This window comes from Hylaeus volcanicus, chromosome 8 (genome assembly GCF_026283585.1).
Source record: "Hylaeus volcanicus isolate JK05 chromosome 8, UHH_iyHylVolc1.0_haploid, whole genome shotgun sequence".
NCBI lineage: Eukaryota > Metazoa > Arthropoda > Insecta > Hymenoptera > Colletidae > Hylaeus > Hylaeus volcanicus.
In genome coordinates this window covers 4,474,018-4,502,016 of record NC_071983.1, presented here as the reverse complement: position 1 = coordinate 4,502,016, position 27,999 = coordinate 4,474,018, and the positions used below count along the sequence as shown (strand labels likewise).

Sequence of the window (27,999 nt, the reverse complement as noted above, 5' to 3'; positions counted from 1 at the left end):
ACCAACCAGGCGCGTGGCAGAGGACGCATCGAAGGGTCGCACCTATTCCCTTATTCCCCTATTCCCTGAGCAACCGATCGCAGGGAGAATCCCTCGGTTTGGGCCGCGTGCTCGGGGGTGCGCACGCGTGTACTCGCGCACGCGCTAAAAATTCCCTGATAACGGCGGGCGTCCCGACGTCCTCAGTACTGGCTGGAACGCCGTAACGTCGTCACGCGTTCACCGATCCTTTCAATCGTTAATTGGTCTATATTTACCGATCGCTTCTATCGACGCAAAAAGTCCTGACGACCGATTCGATCGCTGCAGGATGAGATGCCGATTTTCCGTAGACGCGAGAACCGCGACTACGAGACCCCCGCGATTTCAGCGCTTCGTGACACCGACTAGCCGTTCAAGGCCAAACGATAACACGTTCGTTCGCACGATCGACGAATAATTGAAGGATAATAACGCGAGGATTCGTCGAATTGGCATAATCGGTAGTCGAGGAGTAAACGCGAGGATTTGTTAAGTTTCCTTGGAATATTGGAGGATAATAACGCGAGGACTTGTAAAAATTGCAAGGTCGAGAAATAATCGGACGACTCGAGAAATTTTCACGAGCGACTAACGAGTGGAGAATAACGCGAGGATCTATCGAAATTCTCTAATTCGTTGCCTTATCAAATTTCCCTTGGCAAATTCTACTTCTGGTTCAACTGTTAATCCATCGGACCCATCGGGGATCAAGAGTCGCTCGAGATGCGCGCCTCTTCGCGGGAAAGACGGTGTCCCTATTCAAGTTTCGCCTGGATGAGTTAACGCGCTTGGATGCTCGTGAAACCTACGTAAACAGTCTTCGTGGAAAGATAACGATCGACGGGGCGATCGATACAACCCTTAAATAGGAAAAACGCAAAGAAAATTGTATCCTCGATCCGCGATGAGGACATAGTGACGCGCCGAGGATCGTTTCCAGCGAGGGATCCTGCAGAAACGAGCGATCCGTCGAAGCCGACCATGATGATGCTTCTTCTGCTACTGTCGCTGCTACCTCCGCGGGTACCTGCCTCCGGTAAGTCGATATTTGCGATATAATCGTCCTGTCGTCGCGATATTTTTATCTCTGCGTCCGAACGGACAGATATTTCTGCACCTTGGCGTTAACGATACCTGCAACAGAGACCTTGTGGTGGCCTGGACTATTATCTGGATGCAAGTTTCGAGTAACGAATGAAACGTAAATATTTGTTCATTCGTTACTCGGTAACCGACGTCCCTACCATGTTTTGCGAATGGACAATTAAAAATCCAACAGAGTAAATTGCTTCCAGGCTAGCTTCATTCGTCGTATGTTATTCTGGCAAAATTTCACCTATCTCTGGGTTGCGCAAAGTCATGCCACCTAGCCCGTGGGTAATTAACGCGACGTGGCATTGTATGCTAAAATTCGCGTGCACCGTGAACTCGATTTCAGCGTGGCCGACCGCGAAAGCGAACATAAATTTGCCTACGGTCGGAAAGCAGAGCGCGAAAATCGCACCTCTACCTGGTTCGAATCACGATCGCCGCGCAGTGGTTTCAAATACCAAAAATCGTAGTTGAAATTGAACTGACAGAGCTTCTGTTTAAAATTCATTAAGTGTTCTATCGAATGCACGAACGATTCACCTGTTACAGTCAGCTATTTTTACTCGAAGGTGTAATTCGCATAGAGATATTATTGATAGAGCAGAGAGGACATATGCGAATGTAAAATATAATTATTAAAATTATAAACGACAACCACATTTATTATTAACATAAAAATGATATAGAGATGCGTTGCTAGACAGAGACAGATATGGTACCGCCGTTTTTCTTTCTTTTTCTTAGGTGAATCTTCTCCCCTACTCTATCTATAATATCTCTACGATATTTCAATGCTAAATCAACCCGTACACAAAGAAACTATTATTTTCGAGGAATCAGTTTAGTCAGTTTGAGAAACAGTTTACGATTACGGACACTCACCTTCCGGGAATCGTTTCTCGGTCAAATTTTGAACCAAACAGGTCCACGCGAAGGTTGAACCGACGATGACATTCGCACTTGACCGTAATCAGAAAACGCGATATCGCGATGTCGCGTGCAACCTCGGTCTCGCGTGATTCCAATGCAGGCTAAAATCGATACTGCCCTTCGGTCGACTTTACACGTTCGCGCGTACCTTTTCGAGCGACTATCGCTGACTGTTTTCGTACGGACGTAAGATAATTGCCCTGGCAGTCGTTACCGTGGACAGCTCTCAAGGGAAACGTAATAGACACCATTACCAGAGGTGTTTCTGTAAACAAAATAGGCTCCGTCGATGGAACATTAGTCCTTTTCTCATTAGCGCGCGCTGGAAACAAGTAGCAAAACTATGCGACCTAAATGTCGGACGGTTACGCGTGTCTTCCTAAATGTAATTGTTAAACAGAAATACGCGCTGGTTACCGGCAAATTCATTAACCCGCCATTGTGCTTGTTTGTCTGGCGCTCGATTAATTACAAAATTCCAAGTGCGTGCGTATGCGCCGGTATCTCGTGAAAATGTAGAAACATGCAAACCAGTAATTTAATTGGAGGAAGACACGCGAGCGTAACGGATCACCGTAGAAATGATCGTTTTTCGGATGATCGTCACTCTTTTACATCGGTCGACAAGAAATGGAGCTTCCGCGAAGGAAGCGCGCAGGTGTCATTTAAAAGAGATCGAATTAAATTTGATGCTTTGGAGGAGTACGCTAAGGGTAGAAATAGTAGCTTCGAGCACGCTATCACCGATAATGAAAATGTTTCAGCTAAGTCTTCTTTGGTATAAATGATTGTAAATATTTCAACTCCGCGTGTGGATCCTCTTCGTGCTACTGCAACATTTTCAAACCTAGAGAAAACAAAGACGATACAATACTTTATGGTACAGGAAGATACAAATACTAACGTGAGTAAACATACCTCGGAATTTGCATGCAGATTCGGACGAGGGTATTCCAGGTCCAGCGCATACGAAAAATCGTCATAAATTCGCCAAAGTAAACTCCGTTGACCCGCTTGGCCGGCGAAAAGAGCCATAGTCGTCGCCCGGTAAGCTAGCAAGGCGATAAAATAGAGAAGAGAAAAAAACGAGTCGATTGTGCGTTCCTCGCGAAACCCGACGTGTTTACCGACACGTCGAACCGGCGGGCCCCCGTTTACATTCGGGGTACAATGGTTTTCTTTGTCGAGGGAGAGAATGCGACGAAAGGCTCGCTCGAAAGCGAGGATTCGATCGAGCCGACAGGAACGATCGGATTGAGTTCCGAGGGAACGCGAACGCGACACCTTTATCGGTCGTTCGCAAGAACGGTTCTCCATTCGCGTGCAAATTCTCCGCCTGGGAGGGAAAAAAGTCGATCGACTCGACATGTTACACAATACACCAGCGGACGTGGATAGCAGCGGCCACGACACGCTCGAATCACGAGTTCACCGTACGTACGATCGATAAAACGAGCCAACCCACAGGCAGAAACTAACGCCGATCCAAGGGACCCGTTGCGTACCTGCGATTAATGTTGCCTCGCACCCGCATGCGTTCCAGCCGAATAATTACGGAGTCCCATCTCCAGATGCCACGACTTTGGGAGTACAGGACCGATGACCTCCTTGCTCCTGCTTAGGGCTTCCGCTTAGAGCAGAGACCGATCAAACTATCGCCTAGGGCCCCAAACATAGCACACATGCATAAACTAAATATCGTTCCAATAAATTACTCGATTCCGAATGTATTTCCACTCGATACGTCGTTTTGCAACGACTTGATCCCGAGTACAAGGGCTTAACGAACAAACAGCTACCGCGCTTATACATATTTGGGATGAACCGTCACCGTTATTCTCGTTCTTACCGAATCTCGGCGCTATCAGGACGATAAGATAGAAAACGAAGCGTTTCAACTTCGCGAAATTGCTGACCCCTTCGTCGAAGCGAGAAGGCAACGTTAAGGTCGCGGGCGGTGAAATACGAACGTCGAATGTTGCGTGCAAACCTCGAAATCGTTAATCAAGACGGGTCTTAAAAGCAACCCTCGCCCTTACTGCAACTACCGATTCGTAATCAGAAAGGGGGGGTGTGAGCCAGAGGGAGGAGAGTTCGTGCATTATGCGCGCCTGCGGACGCACGCGGTTCGACCACTCTGACCGAAGAGAATCGATTCTTACGTTACCTGTGAACGTCTTGAAGCGTTGCGCGCAGCCAAATTTTCATTAATCGTGGCTGGAGTTAATAATTTCAACCTATCGAAATAATTGTCGAGTTAATGAAATGATTTAAGGAATATTGGAATTCCAAATTGTTTCTACACAATACCCGACGACTTTAGATTCTGCTTAACGATAAGTAAACTGACCAATCGTACGTCAATTACCTGGGTGATCCATCGCATGAATTATTGGGAGATGTTTCATCGGATGTAAGTGTGATTTATGCATGGCGGACACCGATCCATTTCAGTCCAATGGCCAGACAGTCTTCGAAGGAACTATTTTCAAAGAAACACGTACGTTTTGAAGAAGCTTGACCCGCTTGTTTTGCATATGCATTTGATTTTTATTTTTGGGTTCATCTGAAAACCTTCACTTATTCAGCACTCATCGACTGCGTTGGATTACTTCAACAACGAGTGTCAGAGATAGAGGAACTATGACAGGCCGTCTGCAGATTTATATTTGGACTTCCGACGAATATAACTGGGGACCAAAATGGCTTTAACCAGAATATAAAAGCACCATGGTTATTTATACCAACATATTTTTTTTGCTACTTTCACGTTCTCGATCGCTGAGATTCTGCATGTTATACGCAACGCTGTATAAACGATTTCTCCATTTGTATATAAATAAGATTGACGTCGGTTCTGGTCACGTTTATACGTATTTCGATTTCTTCGCGGATATCCTCTATCGTTATTTCATACCTGTTTCCGTTTCAACTCGATCGAGTCCAAATGAAACGTCCCTCGAAACGAAAACCAGTTCCGTCGTAGCAAAATCGAGTCGACGTTCCTGGAAACCTCTCGAGAGTGTCCATCGAGCAAGGCTTTGAATTTAATTCAATGTATCGAGCCTTTTAATTCAACAAGTAATACAGTCGAGAGGAAGCTGAAAAAAATAATCAGCCATTCTAAAATATATGACAAAATAGAAATAAAAATGTAATCAGTAATACAAACTGAATTCGCATTCTTGAAGTGATGGACGACTTCGATATCAGGACAGGTAATCAGCTGATTGATTAGTTCATATACAAAGAGCAAGACAGCCGTACGACGTTACTCGAGAGTCAATAACCCCAGTCGCGACTGTATAGGATCATAATTATGGTAATAAACAGGCATAGATGTATTGGTGGTGTAGGAAACAAACCGAGGAAATCTATGCTGTGCTATCTCGATCGCCGCGTGTCTCGTAGTATGGACACCAGATGATGGAACCATATTACAATTACAAGAGGGACAAAGAGAGTGAAAGTTAAATTTCATTACTTCCAAATAAAACTACCTGTACTTAGATTCTATTATAATTTAGAACACAAGACAATACGGTTGGAAACGAACGACATGGCACTTTGAGACATTAAAATAAAGCTTGATTCTTGTCGGTTTCAACTGAAATGAAGCTTCATTCTTCTGCCCGTTAGTAAACCAGTGTTTCCGGTAGCATTGGAAATGTCGTTGACGAATCGATGCGTACGAATGGGAGTTTTGCGGAACACCTGGGTGCAAAGCAATCTCTTTGGAGTAGCGGTCATTAAATTTTACGATCCGAGTTCTGTCAGTTATAAAACTAGATAGCCAGAAGAAGAAGGCCTATGCATACCAAGTACCCCAAGTTATGAGAAAGAAATGGGATGATTCACAGACTTGAAAGCTTTACGAAAATCAGCGTGTACAGCATCCGCTTGGAAACTTTTCTCGATGTTGTTTCACGTGTACTAGTGGCGCATAAAACGAGTTCGTTACACCAGGATACAAAATTATAGAAGGTCCTGATCGGATGATCTGATCTTTCTTTTCTCTTCGCATGTTCTTCTCCATTTTCTCAACGAGGAAACGAAAAAGGAAGGAGAGAAGAGTGAAACATACATCGTATCACGAGAACCTGCACGGAACCGAAACTCCATGGTTCAATCTCTAATTAATAAATCACTGTTGAAAATTTAATCCATTAAGTATCAGGTATATATTTCTCTGCCCGTGAATACACAATGATGCTTGTATTTACGTCTGAAATGGTCATTTTGCTCTTCATTTTGCTCTTCAAGCTTTCTGATAATCTCCAGGAAAAACCTATTCGATAGCAGACCTGCCATGTTTGAAGAAATTGTATTATTCATTAGGCACACTTAGACTCCACTTCTAATTATTACACGTGTTCAGGTGGGGGTATGCAGTGCCCTATTGTAGTGCTATCTGGGTCACTTACAGGTGTAACACTGCAAATTTAACGAAGTGGTTTCGATTAAAATTGCCTGACTCATTGGAATTAAATCGATCGTTGACGTTAATGCAGTGATTCGCAGATTTTGTAGCGAGGGTACATAGAGCAGAAGTTCGTCCGAGGAAAAGGACATTTCGGTAGATCGTAAAGGTTCTTCTGTACACCGTGAGTAAATCTATCGATCAGAGTACCTCGTGTTTGCTGTTCACGTTTCGCCTGATACGTATAGTACACATACGCGGACCGTGTAAGCCAGTTCGTCGATTCGTTGCCTCCGAGAACGACGGTTTTCGACAATGAGCGTAATCCCGACGTTACATTTTTCTTCTTCCTATTTTTTTGTCTCATAGCCTTTGTTCTCCACTGTCTTTACGCTATTCCAATCTATTCCTGCGATACCTGCTTACTGTAATGCTCACTGTTTATTTACTCGCGATACAATGCCAACGATTCTTGCCTCGTTCGCCAGGATATTTTCGTCCTTCGCTGCACGCATATCCGATCATCATTTCCTGAATATCCGCGCAATATTGTCGTCACCGTCATCATTCTCTGGCTATATCGTTCGCGAAAGTGAAGTATGTTCTTTACGGAAAAAACGAAGCAATGGCAGCGTTGGAAAAAATATATCGATGCATAAAGCAGAATCGAAAGTAGAAATAAACGATGTGTCCACGAAGTCGAACGTTCATACGATCGATAAAAATGTACGATACAAATTTTACGCTGTAGATCTGTAACAGTAAGAAAATGTGACACGATCAATTTCTCGCGGTACACGCCATTTCAAAAGTTTTCACAGAGATAATAACAACGAACAATAGACTCCTGCATATTTGAATACTCCAGAGCTAAACAAATGCTTGCCATTTATTTTAATGTTATGTATTGTTTGCTTGTATATAAAGGAGTATCCATCCCCCGCTAATGAAATTATTATTATTATTGTTGCGCGACGGTCTTTGCTTGCTCGCGTGGATATCGGGACGAGAGCCGACAAATGAGGGTAATAACAGGCGCGACAGTGGTTGGGGTTGGGGTCGCGATAAATTTGCGACATCCAGGAGTTACTATAGCGTTGGTCTCTTACGTTTTCTCGCGTAATAGATTGTAACGATGTAATTTAATCTAAGGTTTATTAGGAATAGCGTTAGGTATGTAGGTGAACCGACATTAACAACGACGATCCCACGGGGCTTCTCGGTTTTGCCACACCCCATAACCCAAATACTAAAATGTACGTACGACCGTTTTGTTAAACCTTCTTTTCAACGGGTCCCGACCGTCTACCGCGATCGATTAATTAATTTGCAAATGCGACAACTGGTCTGTTACCCTCGATCCTCGTGGATCTCACTATTTTCTCCGCGGGAGATATCCTAAAACGCGGTGTCGCATTTGCTGGTTGGCGTAACGATGTAATTAAATGCAATACGCCCTCTCCACGAACACACGAAGCTGCCATTTCTACGTTTTCGAAATCTAATCCTATTATCGACGCGTATCGAGTAATCTGTTTACAAATATTCTCCAATTTCTCGCGTCACGGTGGTTGGAAGATCATGTTTATCTAAATTTATCTCCAAATTTCCACTTGGTTTGTGTATCGCATAATTTGCTTTGAAAAGTCAAAGTCAATTTATGCCTCCATAGCGCAGTTTCGGTTTGGAGCGTGGCTGTCGTTGAAATTACAACAAATGTCGCACCTGGGAGGCCGCATTCGACGAAGCCCCCCTTTTTTCCGTCTTTCGCGCGAGTCCTGGCACGCTCGCCTTCGTTTTTCGTTCGACTAAAGCGACTCTTTGAATAGGACGATTAACGTACGAATACCTAATTTAAAAGTCTAAACGGAAAGACTGTTTGCTAGTAGGAAGACGAACGCCTCGGCCGGTCGAAAGTGAGTTTACGGTGGTTCCTTTCGGGTGGACGTATTACGCGTATGCTAATGCCGAGCCTCTTAAAGCTGGCGTTAATTAAATGCAGATCCAACATGCTACGAGGCTCGTTTGGCTCTCCGTGGAGGCCACGATTCTTTGTTTGGAAAAGTTGGCGCGTTAAAGACACTTTTGCCCCGTGTCTCCACAACGCGCCCCGGCAATGGTTTCTGCTTAAACAAAGACCAATATGTATAACGCGCATAGAAAGGTGGCCATTCCTTTCCTGGTAATTCAGATGCGATATTTTCTTCGTATTTCACGATTATGATATATCGAGCACAAGGCGAGAAACAGGTTGATTAATTGAATTTGCTATCGATATGTTTCCATCGACGGTAGAGCACATTAGGCGAACCCTCTGTGTCTGGCGAATGGTTAAGCAACGCCACTCTGAACTCGGAAGAACGTAAATCTGATAATGCATCGCTAATTAGGGATAATCGATCAAACACGCTAATGCACCGGTGCGCCGACGTACGTGCACGATGCTAATTAATCGAATTGTATTCGACTCGCCTCGAACCTTACAATTAAGATTACTGGAGACCAAGCTTCTACGCATTTTGATTTAGAATTTATGAAAGAAATTTGCTAGTCGCGAAACGAATGCACAGCCAGAAGCGATCGACGAACCGACGGCGCACAGTAAAGAGGAAAATTAACCATCGCAGTTTGTCGTCCAGTGTATCGTTTGCACATTGCATCCGCAACATTATAACGCGGGATGTATGTATACCGAGCAAACAGTGCGTCGAACGACACGCGGTTGACCCTTGTCAACATCGCTTAGCTACGTATGTATTCGTTGATGTAACCACGATCGAACCAACGCTAGACACGAGCCACGATAATGAGAATACAACTGCGCAAATGTTTCACCTGTAGCAACTTTCGACGTTAAGTTCCCGTAACTCGATCGTCTGTTTTATCCGTGTTAAAAGTTACTTCCACTTTCAACCGCCGCGACTGGTAAGACACCAGGAAATGGACGGTCGCGTGAACAACCTGCTTCACGCGGTTTACGCCAGCTTCGGGCACCCGCGATTAAATTCGTTTCTGCGATATCGAGGAGTGGATACAGAAGAATGAAAAAAATAGATCGATCGATCGTTCTAGTAAAATAGATTACGCCGAATGAAACGTAAGAATTCTTTCACGCAAATCGTGACATCTACCGAGACGCGATATCGAGCGCTTGTTTAATTCACCCTTTTATGCTCTATTATTGGCACTTGGATGAGCTCGTCCCAAGACCCCAACGCAAACATATCGGGGCAGTTTTACTGGCAATAAGGTGCCGAGCGCTTAATCAAAGTTGCGGTAAACATGGCCTACTTTTTAAGAAGCTGCCCTCCTTCATCGATCAGGCGGAACGATCGATCGAATCCCGAGGAAGGTTTCATAGCCACCGCCGAAGCAAAGGGCTCGATTGAATTAATCGGGCAAGGTCGACCGTAGAATTTATGTATCTTGCTTAATTGTACGGAGAGTACCGAGAACGCAAGCTCTCTCCTCTCGCATTGATTAATGGTACGGATAGTCGCTTAATCGAAATTATTGTCAACACTCTTCATCGAATCTGATTTCATTTATAATAATAATCATCATTGACGTGCGAACGAGAGTCGTCGCACGCGCTTGGAACGGGATCGACCAGAGCGAGAGGAACGATTTCCGCGATCGTTAATTGCGCAACGTAACGCAATGCGTCACAGCAGCCGCGAAGGGAATAACAAATTTCCTTTCGTACGGATCGAAGATGGGTGGTGGCGTTGACGGACAGTTTTAGGCGAGCCGGGAGCCGGGAGGCAATAAAAATCACCGAAGATTTTAAGAAGGTCGTATGTTCGTTGTTACGGCGCTTAACAGTTGGTCGGATCTTTCGATGGGGTGTCGAAGTAACCTAAATATAGTTAAGCTATTTCCGAATTCGGAGCGCCTCGGAGCGTCATCGAGGAACTCGGAGGAATAGGTGAGAAATGGAAAAGGAGGAAACTGGGTGATAATTTAAGGAACGACAGGGAACTCGCGCCGTTATTTATCGATGCCACATGCGCGCAGGTGTCCATGCGTGTGGATCGTGCTCCACCTCCTCCGCGTCACGAGTTTGCTTCAAAGTCAAGAAGCAGTCCGTCTCGCAAGCGTTACGAGTCGATAAGAAACATATTTCTCCTACTCGGTATACAATCGAATCTCCGGCTCGAGGAAGGAAACAGTCCTGAAACTTTTCCTTTGGGAAATTAAAAAAGCCTGCATGACCTACTCATTTTTCATCCTGGTAGAACGAAATTCTTACCGAACGTTACATGTTCATAGGTGGTATAGATACGCTATTCCTTCATGTATGGCAAACACGAGATGGAGAATTTATCTCCGCCTTCGCACTTACGATCTTTGCACGGCAAAGGCCGTAAGATTTATTTCTACCCTGGGGCCCTGAAAATTTAAATGAAAAACTTACACGAAAGACTAAATAATGAGCTCTGTATAGCAAAACTTGCGACAGAATTATTGGTTTTCCTGGAGCATAGACTTCGGCGACGAGAAGATGACGCACGTCGAACAATCTAAAATGTAACCATTAGCATCATCGTCAATTCATAACCAAAGCAATGTAATCGATTACTCCATCTTTCATCGTAGACACAGTTATAAAGTAAGGATTGTAAAGTGTACGAATACCAAAGTTGCTCGTCTCGTTGGGTTGGGCGACCGAGTCTCGATCAATTTACAGGGCTCGCGCAAGGATCCACGGGGAAACACTGTCCATGCCAGGGAGTTAGGGTGGCTCCCATCGTCTGCGTTGGGTCTAGGCCTCGTCCCGACCCCAAACGCGGAAGGTCCTTGGAGATCGCCGACCGTGAGGGCTGTACCTCGCGAGTTGTATGGCTGCGCGTATCGTATTCACGGTCTCTGTTTTCGGGAATTGTAACTCGATGTGCGAATAGGGTTTCCAGGTGCAACGATCTCGTGCCTGCGCACCTAAAGCGCCGTTCTCCCGTTTTCCTGCCCGTTGTCGCGGTGATACGATCCTAATGGGTTCGAAAATGGTTCCAGCACCTGGAAAACACGTTGCTTTGGTTGACGTTGGATTTCTGATATACGCGTTCGCAGTCCGAAACGAATGGTAGAACTAAGAGCGAAGTAGGGGCAGCAAAGCGCGAATTGGCCCTCGGTGCAAAGCGAGTTTGACGCTCCTCTTCAACCTCGGCGCTACCGAATCCACCCACACGCTCGTTGGGAGTCGCATATCACGAACAGAGGACGTTGAAGCTGTTTAATAAATCCCCCAGCTTCGAGCTCGGTTAGGTCCATTGAAACGCGTTGAGTATAATTTTCCAGGTTCGTCGAGGATTCCTGACGTCCAACCGGTGACACCACCTATAAACTGGGATTAGGGGAGACAGTTACCGTCGTAATGGTTCTCTCGCGCGAGCGTCCCGTGTCTAGGTCTCGAGGTTGACTGCGTTCGATACCGCAAATTAATAGTCCATTTATACAACTCCGGTGGAGAGTCTCTTCTCGATCTTTGTCGTAACGTTAATGGCTCGAGAGCACCGACGCCGGGTCAAAAAGTCGATAATAACGGTTCGAGGAAGCGTGGAAATGAGGAACGGGGAAAGGACTCTCTACCCGGCGGAGTTTGTTTCTAAGCATCCTCGACTAAGAATAGAAGATACGAGGCACTGGAGTCGAGCGTCGAATCTCGCGATCTCCCCAGCTCGATCTGTTAGTAAATATGCAAATAAGTGTGCGTAGACGTGTGGAAACAACACTTGGATCAATCTGTAAATAGCGTGAATAGATCTAGCGTGAAATTAACGAGGGTTCGGCGTTGAGCACGTACAAATCCTACGGCCACCGATATAGGAATCATTGTGTTTCTAGAATTCTCCAACATAAAATTCCGCGATAACCGTTGCTACCGTAATTTCGACTCATCGTGTACCCCTTAAAGCACCCACCCCGTGTCCGAACCGCTAAAGTGCCACAGCGGTTCGAGCGAAATTGGTGCTCGAGGGGTTAAGGAGCAAAAATGGTGGTGCATCATTCATTCGAGTAACGAACCAACGGTGATCTATATATCGGTTTCGACTAAAAGTTGCAAAGTCGTAAGCATCGTCGACTAATAATAGAAGCGACGCTGTACTTGAGCCGAGCGTCGAATCTCGCGATCTTTCCAACTCGGTCTGCTCGTAAATATGCAAATAGCGCGGCGCTTAGCACGCGAAGAACTCTGTACAGGGTAAACCATAAGCGAGATCGTATTAACATGCCTGGAGAGGCGTGCACGTCGTACGCAACGCGTCGGAGATACCGTGGATATAACTCGACTTTCGCGTGACCGACGTCTCGCGGCTGCACGCTTTTCCTGACGGTCCCTCTCCCCGTTGCCTCGCTTTCGCCCTCGTTCGCTCGAAAAACCTACCACCGAAATATCTTCGTTCCCAGTGCTTTTCACCGAATACCCTCGTTCGCTCGTAAACTCACTTAAACGCAGCCGAATCGCTCGCGATGGCTCTCGACGACAGGAGCACCCCTATCTTCTCCCTTTCCGAAGGCTCCTTCCACGATGCGTAATATCGGCGACTTTAGCTACCCCCACGTCGGGAATGCATTGTCTTTTGGGCTCAATTTGTGTTCTCCGATTGTGTCCCCTCGAATAGTTGTAACTGCCGTCAGATTCCAGCATCGATATTACGAGGGCAGCTGCAATACGACAATGAAATAGTTAGCAAATCGAATAAGAGTTCTTATCTCGAACGGAATCTGGGTTTATATTAGCGCATTCGCGTCAAATCTCTGACATGGTGTCCGTTTATTTTAAAACAGACTTTAACGATAAATCAATGACGACCACTGCTTTATAACGTCAAGCTCATCCATCTTCTGCGGAACCGTCGGCTGTCCAACGTAATCGATTATTTAAATGTTTCTATTGTACGTACGTGGTAGGCCATTCTACAACGGTAACCACGAAAGAGCTTTGCATTAATGGATTCATACATGTGCTTCATTTCGGCAAACCGTTCAAAAATAACGGGATACACTTTCTGGGGCACCATTATTGGGTCGTTCTTTGAATAATACAGTACTTTAATGTCGAACAAAATTAATACCGCGAGGATTCGATGAAATGGTATTTATTCCGAGTGATAATTTGATTGACAGTTTATCGATTGACAATCCTAATTTTAAAAATATATGACTTCGAAAGTGTGTATAATAAGGAAAGCTGCATCCCTAGAATGTGCGCGATGGCAAACGACTTGTATGTGTACCGCGCGTAGAAATTTTCCAGCTGACTTGCGATAACCGCCCTCGGCACGCGACGCGGAGCGAAATGTCGCGTGGAAGATCGAAATGCGAACCTGCACGCGATCACCCCCGTGGATCGATAGCGAGCATTTTCCTGAGAGCGTTTTTCCGTCGTGTGAAATATCGTCGAGTCGCTAATCGAACGATTAAACGTCGGTCCAAATCTTTCGGAACCGTGAATGATCGAGTCCTGTTCCTGGAAGAGCGACGACGCGCAAAAACATTCCGCGAAAAAGAAAGACTCGTGCTCGCGATAGTAGCGTCGACGTCGTGTGCGAGATCTCTACATAAATCGTCAACTGCCTTCTGTGTATCGATTAAACGCTCACCTTGACACAGGTTGTTTCCACGAACCTGACCGTGCGTGAACCCTCGTCGTTGAACTTTACACTTTAGAGTCTAAAGTTTAGACCAACGCAAGACGGGGCAAGTTTATTTCCGTTAACTAGAGCCAAATTTTCCGATCCTACGCAAGCTGTGTATTAATATAAATAGTGTTTTTTTTTAGCACTACAAATGTCCACGCTTCAGACCCGAGTTGCTGCTGGATTCCATATAAAAGGACATCATATTTTTGTTCCGCTTACATATATGTTTGTACTATTAAGAAGCTAGTAAAGCTATTTTACTTGCAGTGAAGGTTCCTACGTCACGGCCGAGGTGACAAACGTTCCACACGGTAAAAATGGCAACGTCATGTAGGAAGTGACATATGCTCGTTAATGGTTAAAAATTGTTCCTATCTTCTCGTGACAAGGTCCACCCTGGTAGCAACTACAAGTCCACGTACAAGTACCATCGCTAAAGTCTCGATAACTTTTCAATTGCAATTGATAGCTCACACATGAAACTATCGATGAAAAATCGTGTCCTATAACGTCTCGATACTTATAGCGTCGATAACAGAATTCACCCCGGTTATTTATCAAAAGGACTGCGTACATCGTCTTTACGATGCTTGTACACCGTATGCACCGGCATCGAGTAGTCGTAAAGCTCATCCGTTTGAACGAGAAACGTGACTCGTGTAACAAACGGCACTCGTCCTTATCTTTTCGAAAAAGGCACCGCGTGGGCGATGGAACCTTTAGCCGTTTCGCGAAAACTTCCGCTCCCTCACGAGCTTTAATCGATGTCGCGCGCTCACGCGCGCCGTCGGAAAGTTTTATCCACCGTTTTTTTTCAACGCCCAGTGCTGGTGGTAAATCATCGCGATAAAATTCGGGGCCCGGAACTCTGTTTGTTGGTATTTATATGTAGGGCTTGCTGAGATACGACTGCAGCTGCATCTCTGCATCTGCATCTGCCCCCTATTACGTTATGTAGATGAGTTATAAGTGTCGATAACTGAAGGAAAATGGGAATATTATGTAATAAAATCGATATTAAATTTTTGTCTTATATTAGACCTAAGTAACGTCCAATCTTACACCACCTGCGATGTATCCCTGTTTCAGAATTGTACTTTCCACAGTCGGATTTGAGCTTGAGGCTTCCGCTGTTGACGCGAAACGATGATAGATCGTCTTGGAACGTGAAATTGCTGGAGCTGAGGACTCTCAGGAACGACTCGTCGGAACCAAAGAACGTCAGCTACCGCGTCACCGTGCCCCGCGAGGAAATTGCCACTATAGATCCTGAAACGAACAGTCTGTTATTTCAAGGCTCACCCAAAGAAGGTAAGCTCTCGTCGGTATGTAACCTCGAACCGTTATCATTCTTCACTGGTTACGTAGGCGAGTCCGAATACGACACGGTCGTGGTCGTGGCGAAGGAAAACGGGGCCAGAAACGAGGCTGTCCTGGAGATCAAAGTTCAACCGATTCGCGTAGACGGGAAGCAAATTAATTGCACGAATCATGTTCAGGTAATTACACCAGCCGCGTTCCTCGCTGAAGCTTTGAATTATTGCCCGAATAAATTATTATCGGGCAAAGGCGTCCGAAGCATTTCAGATTTATCAGTCGACCTTTTTATTCTGTTCCCTTTCAAACGGGAGACGGAAAATTAATCTAAAGAAACAATGCGGTGGAACGTGAAAATGAACGAAGGAAATGTGTTTCTACGAATGTGCGCGATGGCGAGATAATAAAAAGTGAAAAATGGACATACGTATTCTATATTGTTTTTAGAAAGGATCAAAATGAAATGGTCGAAACGTCGATGCTTGCGACGACTTTCCCTTGTAACGATACGTTCGGGATTTGTTTCCATGCGTCGACACTTGTTGCAGGACATGTGCTTCTGGAACTCGTCGAGATACAAGATTTACGAAAACCAACCGGTCACTATGATCGGTTCCTTCGGGCCTGCGGCTTACGCTGAGATTTGCCCTACTTTTCGCATCACCGACTACAAGCTGCTGAACGGCAAGTGTGACAGTGACGTTCCATTAGCGCGTCTCTTGATACCTGAAATCATGAAAAATTATTAAAAAATCGTGGGATCGGAGTTCGAGTCGGGTCGACGCGACTTTTCTTCTCTCGACAGGCGAGTTCGCTCGCCAAAATGAAAATTAATAATTCCACCACAGCTGAGGTGGAACGGTCCCGCGCAATCTATCCGATCCACGAATCCCTGCATCGCATGATTAATCGACGAGCTCGCTTGTCCGCGAGTGCGTGCATAACGCTCGGAAATTGCTGCTCCGGCATTTCTGGCGTGCAAAATTTTCAAAGGAAGTAGATCACGCGTGGTCGTGATCAAAAATTTTGGACAATCGTTTAAATAAAGTAAATTAATCGATCTCTAGGCACGGAGTTCTTTCACGTGGTGAACCATACGCTGTTCGCGAACGCATCCTTGGACAGGGACGCGTGGGGTCCGCCAGGAGGTCCAGGGCCACGCGTCAGCGTTCAAGTTCAGTGCATCGTCTGGGAAGAAATCACCGGGGCACAGCACGCTCCCATCAAAGTCCTGGACGTGGACATCCTGGATCAGGACGACAACGCGCCCGTAGTTCAAGGGAACAACTCCGACATCGTCCTAACTCTTCCAAAATTCACCGCGGTGAGTCGATCGTCGCTTAGTCGAATCCTGGATCTCGAAACAATCTTAAGTATTCGAGTATGATTCGCGACACGTTTAACTGCGTTAATCGTTTTCGAATCGATCTGGTCGCAACGGATAGTGAAAAGATCGGACTTAATCAGCGCAGCATTGTTCTTGCGATCGTTTCCGGCATTGTTTTGGATAGCGGACGTGAAAAGACGCGGAAACGAAGAAAGAATCTCGAAGAACGGGTGAAAGGATCCGGGCGCGAGAAGGAAGAAAAAGGCTTCGGGGGCTGATCTTGATTAAGCTCGGATCTCTTTTTCCTTCGGCCGTCTGTCTGTCTGGCTGTACAACCGTCCCTTCCCTGCGCAGCTTTTCACTCGTCTCGTCGCTCGCAGCTTCGCACGTTTCGCCCTATCCTCGCCGCGGATAAAAGAAACGCCGTAACTCGCTAACACGCGCGTCGCCTGCTGGCAATTCGTATCAAAACGAATCGTGGAACGCTGTGCCCGCCCTCGCGAGACCATTATGGGGTTGCACCATGCTGGAAGCTCTAAAACATGAAACGAATTAGGTAGTTTAGCAAGTTCAGTTTACGCAAATTAAGCGCGAATGTCTCGACGGAAAGCTGCTACGGACTAGCTATCAGGAATAATTAATAATTGTACATGTGTAGCTGGCACGAAGAGAGCAGCGTGGACAACGTATTTGCATAATGTTCGAATGATAAACAGTCGAGGCACCGAGAACCGTCCTCTAGAAGCGTCAGCTGGTGTAAGTGGAGAAGAGCTGAGGCAAGAGGGAAGCCTGCAGAGCATCTTCGTGAAACAGCTTCGAGTCTTCGTGTCGCGCGGGCTATTTATCCTGTAATATATGAAAATTTCAGTAACGGTGATCTCCCCGAGTGTTGCTTAGTTAGACGTTATGGAAATGGGATAAAAACCGTCCAAACCGCAGTATATATTGCTGCCTGCATTTTCAGCGAATGCTTCGTCAGTCTACTGGGAATCATGGGCGCGACGGGTATAATTATTGGTCCCATCTCTGCTGACGTTGCTCGAGACATCGCCGAGGCACGTATTTTAGAGACTGGAACAGCCAAAAGTTCTTCTTAAAGGTAGCCATTTAGAACAACAATCTCCAACCTGGTGTAACCTCATAATTCGTCCGTTACCTTTGATCGTTCCTCGAGATTCGATTGCATGGAAGTGCTTTGAAACGCGAGTGCGTTGAAATTGCTTCGAACGCGTTCGAGAGGCTCGACCCTATCGAATCAGTCACAAGAGCTTGGTCAGAGCTTTCGTTCCACAGGCCGAGCAGTTTGTGAACAAGATCGACTTGATAGTGAGGGATGCGGACACCATGAGCAGCAATCGTTACGTCATCCGCATCCTCGGGGACACGCACGATGCTCTGACCGTCACCTACGAGCCTATGTCCATCGCGAAGTCCACGGAAGTCCCTTACACGGCGATAGTCCCAAGTTAGTCTACCACTTTGCTTGAATTTTCAGTCGTCTAAGACCTTTAAATCCTCGTATCGTTAAAACGTTTGCTCTCGCGTGATTCTCTAAGCTGCAGTTGGAGCTATTCGTCCTCGTCTGTTGCAGGATTTTCGGTTAAAACCACTCTGCTACCAAAGTCGCCTTATCGCGTGACGCTTCGAGTGGAGGACGCGTCTCTTCTCCCAGGATACGGCGAGAATACGGTGAGTGTCGTCGCGAATACTTAGTAATTCCAGTACTTCTGGTATGTTTTAAAAACGATCGAAAAATAACCGTTCGGTAGTAAAGCGGTCGACTGTGGATCCGAGGATCGTGGCTTCGAATCTCTGTGCTTTATTTTTCGTTTAGACTCGTACAATATTTTCATACTAATTATACTTACTTTCCGACGACCCGAGCTACGTTTATCGCAAACAAATTGAAAGCTTCGACGATTGGGTTAACGACAAAATTAGGTCCACTCGTCTAACCACACGGTTGAGTGCGATTCGCGCCAAGGGGGTAGCACGTACAAGGGAAAGTCCGCGGGGATTCTATGGCCAGACAGGCTACCTGCGTAACAACGATAGAATGTGCTCGGTAGGATAGATAACGCGCAAAAGGACGTCAGGTGGTTTCGACCGATCGACCATTGCCAAAAGCAACTCGGGAGATGAGAGTCATCGACGAACCTGGAAGCCTCGACGAATCAATTACGAGTCTCCCTGGTCTCTTTTTTCCCCTCCTCCGCGCTATCAAAGAAAATCTCTCGAAGCGATGCGTCCGTTCCGATGGTAACCCTCCTCGAAAAGCTCTGCTACCCTCGCTGCCGCCCCCCCCCCCCCCTCCTCCCTGTTCGTTTCGAGCATCGACAAACGTTCCCTCTCGATGGAAATATCGTTCGAGTGCACGGCGTCAAGCCTGCCGACCAGTCCGTCCGGAACTCGACGAAATTATCCCAATAACGAAAGGGAAGGCAATTAAACGCACCTTGTACCGTTTGTTCGGTATCCGCTAGATATAATCGCGGCTCGTTAAACAATTAGACAACGAAAGCTGCGAGAAGCGTCGGGTGGGCGAGGCGCGGTTTCAACCACGGTTTCCACGGAGCGGGTTAAGCGGGAATTAATGGGATCGTTTCGCGTGAAAATTGCTCGATGGCCCTAGCGTGGGCGGAACTTTCTTATTATCTACTCGTCAAACTTCCGCCCTGAACATTTTCGATCCACTCATTCGTACCCACGCGGTTCAGCAATTTTTGGAACTTTGAATCGGTCCGCTTATCTTTCTGTCGTCGATTCCTGGGATCCGATTGAAATAAGTGCTCGTCGAATCGAGTAGTCGGACGACGCGCAGCTGCCATTCTCGATAACGTTGTCTGCTTTTGAAAATAAGTGTTCGATCGGAGCGGTACAATTGGTCGATAACGACGCTTAATGGGGGATAAGTAATCCTGTGCGCTTTCCAATAATTCCCTGGGAATCCCCAATAACAGAAACGTGGAAACTGCAAGGGAAATACTTGTTTTCATTGTAAATAGAAGGGACGAAATCCACGTGAAATAACGGTCCCAATCGAAGGGCATACATCGGACCGTCGAGTGACCAGAGATACTGCAACTCCGCAGATGTATTATTTCGATAACGCCCTTTAAAATTAATAACAACGTAATTTAGAGGCAAGCTGAATTTTCATTCGAGTGGAATCGGTCATATTTTATCAGTTTACATACAAATTCTGTTCATCTTTGACGTTGCCGCGCGGTGCAATTACTTTCTAGCTTCTTTGTCCAGTAAATGGTCTTTTCTGTTCAATTTCGTCGGCAAATGATTAAATCGATGACTATAGCGTCCTGCAGAGAACTTTTCACCTCGAAAGAGGAGCTCGTAAAACAGTGTCTGTACCCTTTATGACCCATCGGATGGCGAGATAGGCCTTTATGGCACGAATTTTCGATTTCGCACCTAACGTTAATGGTTAACTCTTGTCTACCAATTAACGTGCGCGTTTATAATTATTTTGATGAAAAAAACTTTGCACGTTGCCTGGCAAACAACAGGACGCATATGTTCCGTCGACGCGTTATGTTGATTTTGGGAATGTTTCCACTATACGCTTGACAACTCGATTCTGGCAACTCTGTGCAAACCTTCTCTAAACAACATCCACTTAAAGTGCACTAGCAAACTCGCTTCTGTTTGTTGTGTACCGAGTACCAAAAGTTTGTATCTGTAAACGTGTCACGCGATTTACATTTCGTTATTACGATAGAGTATATTTTTGTTTTGTTTAAATGGGTAAAAACATTTATCTGGAAAATGTAGTCAGGCAAAAGGTTTACAGAACGATTCGTCTCGTTAGTTGAACGTCACGTTGACCGTCTACGGGCCGGATCACCAAATTTCGACGACGACGACCGTGTCCTCCGTATCGAGCAGACAGCAATTATCCTATCCTTCGAGTGTGAAAGTCGCTCGGCTGGCTTCTCGTTACTCGCGAGTCGCGAAACCGTCGGGCGAGCTGCACCCTTCTGTAAACTTCAGCATCCACGGCTCGAACGCTTTCGGCGTCACGCAGAAAGGAGGCATCGTCTACGTGACCGACGAGAATCTCCTCAGGACGCAGCCAGCGAACCTCACGTAAGTCGCACGCTCGATTTAACGCGCTCCCCGCGGTACCTTTTCTCGTAGACTTTAATCCTCCTCCAGGTTTCCCGATTTCGGTACGTTTCACGTTCGACCTTTGTCGGGCACAATGCATTTTGTAATTCCTGAATCGAGAAGATTCTCTAAGCTCGCGCATCGAGGTGTCGACCTACTCGTGGCCGATTTAACCGTTTTTCAACCGGTACTTTAGTCTGAGGATCAAGTGGAGCGGAAAGGATCGCGCGGTGGTGTCTTCGAAGATAAGGATCGGCTTGACGAACGCGTCAGCCTCGAAGGTCGACGCTTGCAATCACACCAAGTCCGGACGATTGCATTCATGCGCCAACGCGGAAACGCCGGAGGACTGCGAATCCAGCTGTGGTGTCGCCAGCGGACTTTTCAGGTACAACTGTTTTCTCTTCGCTCCTCGCATCCCTCGCGCGAGTAACGTCTGCCGTGCGAAAAATTCTCCTCTCCGCTCCCGCGAGATTACTTTCCCACGAACAGCTCCGCCTTTCGAAATTCCACAACCGCTCGTATTTCTTCCTTCGATGGTGCCTGGGAGCCTCTTCCATCTCAGCCTTGCACTAAATTCGCCTGGTCGCGAGCTTTTTGGTGCAACGTTAATCTCCGAGGGTTGTCTTGGGCTGGAAGATAGGCAATCGATGAGGTCTTACGTTATCTTTAAGGAGAAAGAAAAAAAAAATAAAGTTTGCCAGTTCAAATAAAGCCACGTGGAATCGTTAAGAGAGAAGGGTTAAAAATACTTTAGAGAGCATTAAGTTTTTTTGTCCAAGTGTCGAGGCGAGAGAATCTCGTTAAGACTTCCAAAGAAACTCATCGAAATTTCAGCAAGGGCAACTTTAACGGGCGTTGTATGTGGAGGTGGAACAATCGGTCCGAGTTCGCCACGATGTCTGACCATTACCCGACCTGTTCCCCTGACTTGACGCACTGCCCGGACAACCACTGCGACCAGCTCGAGCAACTCGACCCCCGCATTTGCCCTCAGGATTGCACGGAATGTAAGTAACTTGATCTTCTTAACGACGAGCAATTAAAGGAATTACTTACTTGAAAATAATTCGAATATTAACACATCGTTGATTGGTCACGAGTTAACTCGTGTCTGCACTTACATGATTTACTCCAATTTATGAAATTGCAAAATTGTTTGCAAAAACTTTGCTCATCGTGTTGTGTATGTAAAATATTTCGTTTCAATTCGTTAGGTAAAATATAAATAAGGTTTATTGAAGTTTCTTTAAATTGTCTTAATTTCACATTAAGTTACGAAAAAAGAGTCTTTCAGTTCTTGAAATCGGACAGTTTACCGTAGTTACCACATGTTACTGTACATTTTAAAATCCAATTACTTTACTCGCTGTAATCCACGGAAAGCTGCCGCAGTTCGTAGATTCTGTACATGAACGGTAGAAAAATTCCTGACTCGCGTGCATTCGAATCGTCCAGCTCGAGAAGCATAAATGCAGCAACGAGGAACTTTGGGGTTTTCAGTGGACGTGCATTGGGCCAACATGAACAAAGATGGCCGTGGGATCGAGAGCGGTGTGGGGACCTGCAAGTGCGACGATATGCTGCAATGCACCTGCAACGTGGATGGTTTCTCCGCGCGAAACGACAACCACGGCAAAGGCAATAAAAATGGGACGGACGGTAAATTGCGAGACCGAGAAAACGAAGTTCTCGTGCCAGACGCACGAAAAGGTTCGTCGATTATTTTACGAGCACGGTTGCGTCGTGTATCGCGGACTAGCTTAAATTTCTTTCATCTTTTCTCCCAGCATCCAGTGGTCCCTGCGGCCCTTTCTGCATGGTAGGCCTGATCGGTGGCAGCTTCTTTCTGCTGATCGTGATCGTTGGCTCCTTCGTCACTTCGAGATACAGGTAAGCACTCGAATCATCGAAAGGTAGAACGGGCTTGGGACTGTTTCAAATATCTGCCGAATATAGTTCAAGCGTTACGTGTTACGTTTGGAGTCCGAGCTCTGCTTTCGAGTAAACGAATAGTTACAGTCGATTAGTCCCAGTCCTCAGAGGTCAAGAATCTCGAATCAGGGAAGCGAAACGTGACTAAAGGCGAAACGATTGTATCAGCGGTGTTTGCGACAGAAAATATACGGTGTTCGTGCGACAGCTGGGGAATCCCAGCTGGCTGAATTAGAGATAATTCTCAAACGAACCCCTTGTACGTTGAAGCGAAGTGGCTGATCGCTTGGTCAACGAGCTATCGATAGGGGAGCACGAGTGTGGCCGCGATTCTTTAATACTGCGTTTCCCAAATTTTTTTTATTTACCCAACGCTTCCCACGACACGGTGTATTTACACGCTTGCATTCTTTTGCAAGTATTTCATTTTTTAAAGGAGAAATACAGAATTGAATCTATGCTTGAAGATCGACGCTGAATTCCGCGCGAGAAACATCCGATACAGAGCTCAATGCATAGTTTGGGAAACGCTGGGTCTGATATTTCGGCGATGCACGTCGACAGATACGCTTATCAGGGTGCACTATCGATTTCTCTCGAAGCAGACCTTCCTTTTGTCAACGACTGCGTTCGGTCGAGCAACCAGTGGTCACCTATTACTCGTTCGCGTCGTGAAAGGCGATCGTAGAATGCCACCTGGAAAGTTGCGAAACGATCCGGCGCAACGATTCCGATCCCTCGAACTCCTATCGTGAACGTAAACGGGCGAAAAGCGTTCCAGAAGCGGGCGCGAAATTAAAAAAGTTTCCCCATCGTTTGCACGGGAAGCGCTTAAACTCCTCTCTCGGAACAAGCGTTCCAGCTTTCGCGGTATCTCTCGTTGGAACCTGGCTTTGTTGCTTATGTATAATATCTCGTCGTCCAGTTTATGTAGATTAACCAGAAAATAATCGCCCCAAACGATCGCCCAGGGATGTAGATGGTACGAGGGACGGGCTAAGGGTGGCTAATTGGTCTTGAAACTAATTTGTTACGTATAATGAGACCTACGCGAATTACCTGTGCACAAATAAAACCATAATGATTAACCGTCCGTAATCTCTGCGGGAATGTAGCAAGCATGAAAATTTTGTCTTAGAATGGCTGCGAAAGGAACACGCAGGGATAGCAAGCGAAAGGCAGCGAACGGAGACGCAAACGGAGTTGCCATACTGCCATCCGATTACATCGATCGAGGCGATGGACTGCTGATCGGCCTGGACACCTTCACCGCCGCCAATCGTCACTTTTTCATTCCTAAGAGCTGTCCTGTGAGTAACGTTACAAAAGCTTTGAACAAGAACACAAAATTGTAAACGAACCGAGCTCTGCTTTTACTTAATTTCCAAGCTGCCCGTTTCATGCATATTCCCCCCACGAAGCTGTCGTGTCGTTCTTTCTTGAAACTGCGAATGCATTTCCCCGTTGTCTGGGCATGCTAAACGAGAACTCATCGGCCCGTGAAACCGTGCACGTAATTCAGCGCTTCCTGCGAATGCATGCGATAATCCTGAATTTCGAGGAAGCTTGCTCGAGCTGAAATTAACTCGCGACGCGTTACCCAGTTTCCCAATTTCTCCTGGACACGGTTTTTGCAAGCACGTTCATTCTAGTTGGTTAAATGCTGACGATGGAATACTCTTATCCAAGTTCCACGCGATACATTTTTAACACACTTTTAGCCTCGGAATCTAGAGACCGAAGCAAAATCTTAGTCTATATCGATTCCATTGGAGATCGTTTCGTGTCTCATTAGCCGGATCCGAAATGGGAATTCCCAAGGTCGCGGTTGACCATCGAGCAAGTTCTGGGCGAAGGAGAATTCGGTCGCGTTTTGCGGGCCAAAGCTATCGACATCGGAGGAACGTCAGGCCCGACGACTGTCGCAGTCAAGACTCTAAAGGAGAACGCGTGCGCCTCGGAGCTCGCCGATTTGCTCTCGGAGTATCAGCTCCTGAAGGAGGCCCAGCATCCCAACGTGATCAGACTACTAGGTGCTTGCACCAGCCCTGGAGCCCCGGTCTACCTCATCATCGAGTTCGCGGAGTTTGGATCTTTGCGGTAAGCGTACAACCCGAAATAATACGAGGAATGTTAGTATACAAAAATATTCTCCAAATTCCACCAATTTCAATGAACCCTGATACTTGCGTTATTCATATCGAGCATTAAAACATTACGACCCAATTTATGATTCTTTATCACTTGTACATACCTTGAAGCGTACCCTTCATATTTCGAATACACGCACGCATAACAGTGGCCGAGACAGGAGTCAACGAACCGTGGAATTTCGCATTGCGGAATTCCGTCAACGTCGGGACAATAATCGCGAGGGGTTCTAGCAACATCCCAGTAATTAAATTCTTCTTCCGTTTTGCGTTCCGCGAGAAAGAAACGCGCGCGAAATACCTTGCTAGATAGAGGAGAGCGAAAAACGACGACGCAGAGGCGACGGTGTACGTGTCGCGCGATATTAAGATGATACGCGCTCTTTGCAGAAATTACTTGAGACGCAGCCGTCACTTGGAATCCGAGGGGAGGACCGGTGGATGCTCCTCGTTGTCCAACCTTGGTGAGGAATCGCGAAATATGGACTTTACGTCGGCGTACACTGTCACGCCTCGAGACATACTCTCGTTCGCCTGGCAGATCAGCAAGGGAATGGCCTATCTCGCAGACATTAAGGTAACATCAGGGTAATTTAAGGATTGGTCTATATAACATGCAAGGACCCGTGGTATGGAATTTTTGTTGGCTAACAAAACCGTCCGGTTGTCCAGCTGGTTCACAGAGATCTCGCTGCCAGGAACGTTTTATTAGCGGCAGGAAAAGTCTGCAAGATCTCCGATTTCGGGCTGACGCGCGACGTGTACGAAGATGACGCCTATTTGAAACGCAGCAAAGGACGAGGTACGCGAGTTTGTACATTTTAGCTGGCTCACCTTGTATATTAACGTAAACAATTCTATTCCCAAGAATTTTGTATCGATTCGCAATGGCTCGAATCTGTTGACCCTCCGCAGGCATCCAGATGCTCCCAGCTCGTAACTCTCGAAGGATTTGGGAGAAGAATGTTTCAACCAGGCCTACGAGCCTTAAATCCTCGTTTAATCCGAGTCTTTGTGTCTCTAGTACCCGTGAAATGGATGGCGCCAGAATCCCTGGCCGATCACGTGTACACCAGCAAGTCCGACGTGTGGAGCTTCGGAGTTCTCCTCTGGGAACTGGTCACTTTGGGCGCCTCTCCCTATCCTGGCGTCGACGTACACAATCTCTACAACTTACTCAAGGCTGGATACCGTATGGAGAGACCAGCGAATTGCTCGCAACATTTGTAAGTAGAGTCTGTTCTTAGGCTTGGCCTATTGTTAATGATAATGTGTGATCGTAGGTACAAGCTGATGGTGTCGTGCTGGCACCAAGAACCCGGAATGAGGCCGTCTTTCAAAGAGCTCACCACTCACTGGGAGAAAATGTTGGAAGACAGCGTCGAATACTTGGATCTGAATCCGAGAACCGTCCACAATCAGGCCTACTTCGCCTCCCTTCATGCCTTGGACAGTCCAAGCAGTGCGTATCGCCCTTTTTCTCGTCTCTTCTGTACGAAAGCGTTAATCGTCGACGAGCAAAGTAACGACTCTTAATAGTTCCCAAACATTTTTACGTAACAGGTTCCGGCAACGACGAGACGGACAACGTCAACGTCGATACGTTCAGGAACGACGTCGTCAACTACCTGAAGAAGCCGTCTTCCGATACAGTCACAAAGTGCGACAACGTCGACAAGCTTCATACCCTGTGGCAGGAACCTATAGCGTCCTTTCCCGATGATTCTGTCAAGTTGTCATACGTAAACGATCTGTCGCCGAGTATGCGTGCGAATCACTATGAAAGCCCTATTAAATTCAGAAACGCGAGCGTTACCAGCGACAGCGAGAACGACCTGGTGACGCCGACGAACGAACGGCCGCAGTCCTACATCGACATGGAGGGGAAGAAGTCCTTCGAGTCCGAAGACCTCCTCGTCTTCGCCAATGTAAACGGCGACGACGACAGAGGCGAAGGCAACTGAAGAGTCTGCGAGGAAAATTCGGGGATGAAAACCGACGAAATTCGCCAAAGAAATTAGCTAGAAGCTACTTTCGCATGAGCGAAAAGAATCGCTGCGTTGTGCCTGCGTCGAATTCACGATTCGAAGGAATTGAATGACGCGATACCCGTGGCAGGATAATAACCGATATCGCGTTGTATTTCTACGCCTATTTTTATGTATAAAGCATCGGGACCTATATCGAATATATAGGAAAAGTACTTGTATCACGTCTACTTAGATCTATCTAATCCATTTCGATGCAAATAGCACGCCTTTGTACTCTGATACTTTTATCGTCGGACACACGCGCACGATAGAACGCGCAAGAAATCAACTCGCGCGGATAAATTATTGCGAACGATCGAATAGTTCGCTAATTCTCGCGCTTTCGTCGTTTACGAGTAGCTTAATTTATACGGAATCAACGCAAAGTTGTGAAACGTTTTCACGTCGATTGTTTTCGAGTAACTTTGCACGCGTCTCTGTTTGTTACTTAATCTTCCAACATTGTTTACAGCTATGCGAGAAATTTGATCTAGAAAGAAAATCGTAAGAACTAGAGAATTGAATTTAAATCATTAAACGTTTAAGCTTCCAATTGAATAAAATGCACCTCGCGCACGTGCTTCCCGCTTTCGCGTACACGCTGGAACAGAGGTTCGCGGCGTTGGATAACAGAAACCGAAGACAGAGATTCGATAACCGTCGATGCGCTAATTTAAATACGACTGTATCGGTCAATTTAATCATATCCAAAGAAGACTGCGTTTCCATACCTCGTCGAATAAATACGTCCCTTTTTGTATTTATGTATAAAGCAGAGCATTCCATTACATTAGTTAGTTATCGTTTATCGCGCAAATTGTACACGTACAAGTTCAGTTTGTATCGTGTTCTATACTTACTTTTCAAGAGTTGACTAGTTTTAGCGAAGACGCATACCGTGAACGTAACTGTTATCGTGCCATCGTTATTTTCTTGTACCTAAGATATATACACACTCACACACATACACACACACACACAATAAATTCATCAAAGGAACAATCATATG

The 27,999-nt window shown here is 46.2% G+C and overlaps 1 protein-coding gene across 2 annotated transcripts; it reads left to right on the top strand.

Annotated features, from left to right (window-relative positions):
• The first annotated feature begins 20 nt into the window (after window positions 1-20).
• LOC128880940 (proto-oncogene tyrosine-protein kinase receptor Ret) lies at window positions 21-27,992 on the top strand. Of its 2 annotated transcripts, none has more exons than XM_054131532.1 (19): window positions 21-1,057; window positions 15,196-15,417; window positions 15,475-15,605; window positions 15,972-16,107; window positions 16,491-16,747; window positions 18,044-18,215; window positions 18,342-18,439; window positions 20,577-20,854; window positions 21,072-21,263; window positions 21,713-21,885; window positions 22,379-22,588; window positions 22,666-22,768; window positions 23,949-24,120; window positions 24,606-24,910; window positions 25,351-25,537; window positions 25,633-25,762; window positions 25,985-26,186; window positions 26,244-26,422; window positions 26,524-27,992. In XM_054131532.1, the coding sequence occupies exons 1-19, from the start codon at window positions 1,003-1,005 to the stop codon at window positions 26,922-26,924; spliced, it is 3,603 nt and encodes a 1,200-aa protein (XP_053987507.1). In that variant the 5' UTR covers window positions 21-1,002; the 3' UTR covers window positions 26,925-27,992. The 2 variants fall into 2 exon arrangements, with proteins under 2 accessions (XP_053987507.1, XP_053987506.1); XM_054131531.1 differs by having other exon boundaries at window positions 22-1,057; window positions 26,500-27,992.
• Window positions 27,993-27,999: the final 7 nt, after the last annotated feature.